General features: G+C 38.7%; 2 protein-coding genes across 3 annotated transcripts in view; both read right to left on the bottom strand.

The window, feature by feature from the left end:
- The window catches only part of pask (PAS domain containing serine/threonine kinase), a gene marked incomplete in the record, with an annotated part of 10,177 nt that extends 7,726 nt beyond the window's left edge, over nt 1–2,451 (bottom strand). Inside the window, 7 exon segments of the mRNA XM_014023260.1 lie at nt 413–521; nt 701–835; nt 936–1,070; nt 1,198–1,368; nt 1,462–1,688; nt 1,861–2,081; nt 2,167–2,451. Coding sequence (XP_013878714.1) covers nt 413–521; nt 701–835; nt 936–1,070; nt 1,198–1,368; nt 1,462–1,688; nt 1,861–2,068 — 985 coding nt within the window.
- A 300-nt stretch (nt 2,452–2,751) lies between these two features.
- The window catches only part of kcnab1b (potassium voltage-gated channel subfamily A regulatory beta subunit 1b), a 49,956-nt gene continuing 46,299 nt past the window's right edge, over nt 2,752–6,408 (bottom strand). For both annotated transcript variants that reach the window (XM_014023263.1, XM_014023262.1), the window contains exons 10-15: nt 5,421–5,506; nt 4,739–4,859; nt 4,565–4,659; nt 4,364–4,484; nt 4,106–4,194; nt 2,752–3,995 (exon numbers count right to left, since the gene is read on the bottom strand). In XM_014023263.1, the coding sequence (XP_013878717.1) occupies nt 3,906–3,995; nt 4,106–4,194; nt 4,364–4,484; nt 4,565–4,659; nt 4,739–4,859; nt 5,421–5,506 (602 nt within the window). In that variant the 3' untranslated portion in view covers nt 2,752–3,905. The remainder of the gene's footprint in view (nt 3,996–4,105; nt 4,195–4,363; nt 4,485–4,564; nt 4,660–4,738; nt 4,860–5,420; nt 5,507–6,408) is intronic.

Consider the following 6,408-nt stretch of genomic DNA (forward strand, 5'->3'; position numbering starts at 1 on the left):
GGATCGAACCAGTGACCTTCTGGTTCCAGGACGACTCCCCTAACCACTCCGCCACAGCCGCCCCAATGTAAGGAGTCCAAGTAAAAAGTAGGCTGAAAAATAATTACTCAAGTAAAGTACAGATAACCAAAATTTCTACTTAAGTACAGTAACAAAGTATTTGTACTTAGTTACATTACAACTCTGAATATTAAGTCCTGAGTTTTAATTATTATTTTTATTTCTACCGGTATATTAATTGGCATGTTAAAAATCACATTGTAATAACCGATTCACAGTTTTTAATGCCAGTTTCCTCAAGGTTCCCAGGATTTGAAGCTCCCCTTTGGCACGTTGAGAGGGGAGCTTTGCTGTTTGTGTTCTCCGTTTGCAAGTTCAATACTGTCTTTAGTGAAGGTGCAACCATAGTTACTGTTTTTGTGTTGTGCTTTTCCACACAGAGCTGCCCCCTGAAGTTTTACACAGAGTGGGACTGCCGCACCGCTCCTGCTTTTCCCATGCACTCTCTGAACCCTCAAAGTCTGGAAAAAAAAAAAAAAAAGCGAATTCAGAGATGACAGAATTATATAAATGCTTAAAAAAGTGACCTAATTTTTTTCCTGCATCCTTCTTGAACATCTAAGAAGCACATTGGCAAACACAAAATACAAAGCAGAGGTTAAATCATCAAATTGTGAGTCAAACAGTACAATGTGCTTACTTTAGACAAAGCATGACCGTAAAGAGGAATTTGCAGTGAGGGAATTAACTCCCTGACAGACACTCCTTTTAGGTCCTCAGGGTTGTGGTATCCATGAAAATGAGCCAATGCCAAATCACAGTTTAGAATGGAGCCCTAAAAATGACATTAAATGTACTTATTTAATTTAAAAGATAAATAAATGAAAGCAGAGGATTATCAAGCTGTGAGAGCCTATAAATATTGCCGTACTTACATCTTGTGAAAAAGACAAAAAGCCTGAGACCCTCTCTACACTTTCCAACATGACAAGCCAATAGTCTTCATTTTGCGACGGTCTGTACATACACAGTGACACCGGTACCTCTCCAGATAACGTCACAGCATCCACCTTGCAAAAACAAAACACACTTGTTAATTTACAAAATATTTCAGCCGATGTGTGGCAAATTATAGACATTTAACTAAGAGTACGACTGAATTACATTTGTAGAAAAACAGTCGGGTTTATTTCATACCACTTTTCCAGAAACGGATGCAACCGTTCCATCTGCTAGAGGATAATCTTCATCTAGTGCCTTTTCCAGGACTTYGCTTGTTTTCTTTAAAACTGAAGAAAGCTTCTTTCCAGTCAGTTCTTTAGTAGAGCACTCAAAAAGGTTGGTCGCTTTGTCATTTGCTGACAATATCTAAATGAAGAATAAAAAAAGGGTATATTTAAAAAGAATAAATGCTATGCTTAAAGTCTTAATAACCTTTGCTGCTAAGTGYAAACGTAGTACCTCACTGGTTTTATGGGAGACAGTCAGGACAACTTTGTTTGGGTTAAGGGCAGCTGGATATTTAGGCAGGCAGAAATCTTCAGACATAAAGGAATTAGGAAAACCCCCTTCTGTTTCTGATGCAGTGGACAGTTGCTGCAGGAAGTGAGCAGAAACCTGGGAGCCAGGAAGAATGCGACCAAGCTGATGTTTTTTCCTTGCAGAGGTGCAAACATCAATATGTTCACCTGCAAACAAAAATCATCACACTTTCATCCCCATGGTTGGTGCCCAAACAACAAGAACAACAGTCTTAATCAGCTCCCTGTGATGTTTTTAATTTAGGGAGTTTTGCCTGTTGTGTTTGCTGGAAATAAAGTCAAAGTGAGCTGCAAGTGCAAACAAACTTTTTAGCCTCACCTGTCATGGAGTCAGGATAATCATGACGACGCTGCAAGGCAAAGAGGCTTTTCTTGTACTTCGGTTTCTGGGTGCACGGATAAGACTTATTCAGGTGGAAGTCATCTTCCAGAAGATCACAGGAGAGTTCAGGCAGAACGCAAAAGGTCTTTCTTTCATCCCTGATGCTTTGGTTTGCCACAGTTTGCACACCAGTCGACAGCGACATTACGCATCTGGGACTGATACAGTTTGAGATTTTTAGGCAAAAATAGCAACGTGCTTTAATGACAAAGTTACTTGCAACCAGTTTAAAGAAACACTTACCTCAGCTAGTGCGCGGTTTGTACTTCCTAGTATAATCAGCAGGCAGTTTTAGTTGACATTAGTTGACAAGGTAACGACGTCTCCCATGAGCTATCACCAGGCTGCTAGCTTCAATGCTAATGCTACCTGAAACACACCCGCTCGGTTCTATTTGGCTTTAAAAGTAGCAAGGTCTTATTGTTAGCTTCAATTCAACGGGTTTTAGCACAACTTCGTGACCATTCAAGACTGAAAGGCAGACCTCATTATTACTACCTACCGCTTTTATTTCTGTGCATTTAGTTATTTATTTTGTAACCGGCGCGCTTCGGGCACCTCTTATTTTTAGCCAATCACGTTTGTTGTTCTTCACAACGATAAGCTCATTGGATAATTAACCGGAAACACCAATAGTCCAAAATGCCTCACAGAATAAAGTAAAAACAACACAATAAAAAGATAAAAAAGCTTAGCTATGCACCTAATTATTTATATATTGAATTTACATGCTATTTGTCTGTAATTTAAAATATTTCATATTCGGAAAACAAACAGCAATAAACCTTTTTTTCCTCACATCCATTTAAGCAAATAACTCTGCTTGTGTTAGATCATTTGATTTATTTTATTAGATCAAAAAGAAAGGCATCCATGACAGTGGAATAAAACAACTATAACATTGTGTAAAACATATAACGTACAAATTATAAGCTTCTTTCATGTTAATGTACAAATTTGATGAACACCGTAATGCACGTTTCAGCAAACAGAACATAGCAAATATAATCCCATTACATAAAACTGCCATCTGGGAGAAGTTGGGGAAAACTTTGCATGTTCCACGTGCAATTACTGCAGGGGTCCATATGGTGTTCCTTTTGTTTTTTTTTTGGTAACTGAGTCTCTTAATTAAATGCATGGCTTTTTTATTCTATGAGCTTCCCTGTAGGCGGATCATCGACCATCTTCACTGAGACGTTGTTCTGCCCACAAAACAGACTGAAAATAAACGAATCAAATACAATCCCTACTGACAGAAAGTCTGGCAGGGTACGAATTAAAACGGGTTGAAGGGGCACAGTAGGAAAATACRCTCTGCAATGCTGTTGCATAAGTGAGAAAAATATAACATAAGGAGACATGAAACTCACTCTGACATAGTTGCTCTTTAGGGAAATAAATGTAACAGTCATTACATACATTTTGAATAATTTAAACTAGTTTGCATGTTATCAGCAAAAACCATTGTGAGCCCAAATCTGGTTAAAAATAATTATTTTAAACACACCACAGACATAAAACAAAATATATTTCTCTAAYATTAGGTCCGTTTCAATGCAGAGCATCATTTTGTTGTAGCCTTATGGTAGTGTCTTAAGCTTGGTGGGTAATAAGTTCCTCTAAAGTTTTCTTAACATGCACTGACAGCCTTACTCACAGATGTTATTTCAACAAGTGGAAATATGATCTTTTGATTTTGTCGATTTTGTGGTTCAGCACCRTCTGAAACTTTGTTCTGGAAGAGGTTTTTCACACAAGTAACCGTGTCAATGGATCCTCCCAATTTTGTTTAGTCCAGTGGCTGCAATAGCATGCTTTGCGTCAAGTAGCTGGCTTCACATTATCCGTTTGAAAGAGCCGAGCACAATCACACAGTCCTCCACACACACGCAACTCTGGGAACGCACTTATGGTGCCATGGCTGTGAAGAGTGAGCTTTGAGAAGCTTGTTGAGCATAGTTTACTAAGACGGGTCCGTCCTAATGGTGGTAGTCCTTTTTACTGTGTGGGCGGTTGCCCAGTATATGATCCAGTTCTGTGGCAATGCCCGCTGTGATCTTTGGAATCACCTGAAATGTGCAGAACAAAGAGAGAAAACGTCGTCACGAGGTGAAAATCCTGGGCGGCAAGATGAAAACGTTAAATGATTTCACAGGATTAAAAAGGTTTCACGATGTACCTGAATGGCTCCCAAGTTTTCTGTTAGTTGGCTCGGATTGGAGGCCCCGAGAAGCACAGAGCTGACGCCCTCGTTCCTCAAGCACCAGGCTAAAAGTCAGGGAGAGCAGAGCTTTCAGAAGGTATAATTAAGATGTCAAGGCAGAAAGACGTTTATTGCAGCAACCAATTAAAGTTTTGACTTCTTGTCAGGAAGCAGAAATGAGTTGTGACAGAAATAAAAGCTGAGGCAAAGCTGCCTTTGTCAGCTGTCATTTACCAATGGCTAACTGGGGCAAAGTACAGCTGAGTTTTTCGGCGATGTGAGTCAGTTCCTTTAGTTTGGCCTGCTGTTTTTTGCCATCCTCACTCGTTATCTTCTCCCTCAGCCACTGGTAGGGCTAGAGAAGCAGCCAAAAAAGCATAATCAGAATTAATTCAGCTACAACCGAGGGGGCTTTGACGGAAGCTTAGCCTCTACCTTCATGGCGGCCCGGGAGGACTCTGGGATGCCATTTTCATACTTCCCAGTGATTATCCCACAGGCCAGAGGAGACCAGGAGACCACACCAACACCTGTGATGGAACAATGACCACTGAAAAATCTCGTATTTCACTCTGACAGCGAGTTTAAAAACAATGACAACACACCTACCTATTTTGTGGTAGATCTCTGGAAGCTGAGTTTCCACCTTCTCCCTCTGGAAGAAATGATACTCGGCCTGCTCGCACACCGGAGGAATCAGATTAAACTGCCTGGCCACAGAATACGCTTCCTAATTAAGTGACGGGGGGRAAAAAAAGAAAAGAAAAAAATGTGAAAATGGTGGAGAACGTTCGTAAGATAAGGAAACGTGGAATCGCCGACCTTTATGTTTAATGACTTTAATCTTTTGCCCAAAGCTGCACAGTCTTTCAGCACATCAGCCTGTTTTTCCATTCACTTTAATTGGACTCAGTGTCACCTTTTAATGTATGAAAAAAAGACTCTGCATATTTAGCAATAATGAGGTCATTGTAATAAGATAAAAACGGAGTAGGTTAATTTCTGAAATTGTTTTTTTTTTCTGCACAACTTTATTTTTGAGAATCAATTAATTAGGTGAGGAGATTTCATATAGCTGAAAAATTCTGTTTAACCAACTTTTGCTGTAGCTTAAACATTTTTTCAATGCTGGTTTAAAAAGCAAAATTGGCTCTAACTATGTTTCACAAGATTCTAATAAACATTCACAATAAAATCACATGAATTAACAAACAATTTAAAAATGCCCAGTATTTTTTCACCCCCTACTAATTCCTGTAACGTGGTGTTTTTTGGCTTCGCAGTCACTTACCATGATCTCCATGGCAGACCAGCGAGATGTTCCCCAGTACATAGCCATCCCCTGGTTGATTACRTGAGTCATTGCTCTCACTATTTCTGCAAAACATAAAACATTTAAAAGCAAATGAGCACCTTGTCAATATTTGAACATTAGATGGTGCAACAGTCACATCTTACCRCTTAAAAAAATTACAGTTGTTTAAAGTGACACCCTGAACCCTCAGAAAATATATTTTAGCTGAAATCCGTCTACRTTTGCCTCAAACAATAAAAATGCACAAGTTTTAGATATATGAAATGGACGTCTTCAGTCCTCTCCTTTAAACGTAGTCTGTCAGTAGATCTCATCTGAGGTCACACTGCTCAGTGTGGTTAAACGCTGCAGGGGTCACGTGAAAAGACTCGCTTTGACACAATGCTGCTTGTGCAGAACTAAATAAGAGCAAGTTCAAATCAGAGGGGGGGCAAAGTCACAGAGGGGGCCTTCAGATATTTATGCATCAGATGAGGAGATGTTTTGGTTGGTGTTAAGTGTTTTTATTTTTGTTATGTAAAGACCTTTGGAAAATCCACACAAAACCATTTTAATTTTAATTATTACAGAAAACAGGCAGTGTCATGTGATATTACTTTTGCACAATATTAACAAAACAAAGTGTTGATGAGAAATAATGAYGTAATTTTAGTCAAACATCGCAAATAACATGAATGATCCCATATGATTTGTTAGTGTTTAGAGTGTGTAATACTCCATGTCGAATTTCAGAATCAGAAAAATCAGAATACCTTATTGATCCCCGAGGGAAATTATAGTTTTTATAGCTGCAACTGTTCAAGTTAAACAATTAGAGAACAAAAAGATGAGCACACTAGAATAGAATTTAATATAAACACTCTGGAGGAAAGCAAAATAAAACACACTTATGAACATTTAAACAATATAAACAAATAAAAAATATTAAAAATCTAAACAGTATGATTAGGTGAAATATATATAT

The sequence above is a fragment of the Austrofundulus limnaeus genome, unplaced genomic scaffold, assembly GCF_001266775.1.
Source record: "Austrofundulus limnaeus strain Quisiro unplaced genomic scaffold, Austrofundulus_limnaeus-1.0 Scaffold361, whole genome shotgun sequence".
Taxonomy (NCBI): Eukaryota; Metazoa; Chordata; class Actinopteri; order Cyprinodontiformes; family Rivulidae; genus Austrofundulus; species Austrofundulus limnaeus.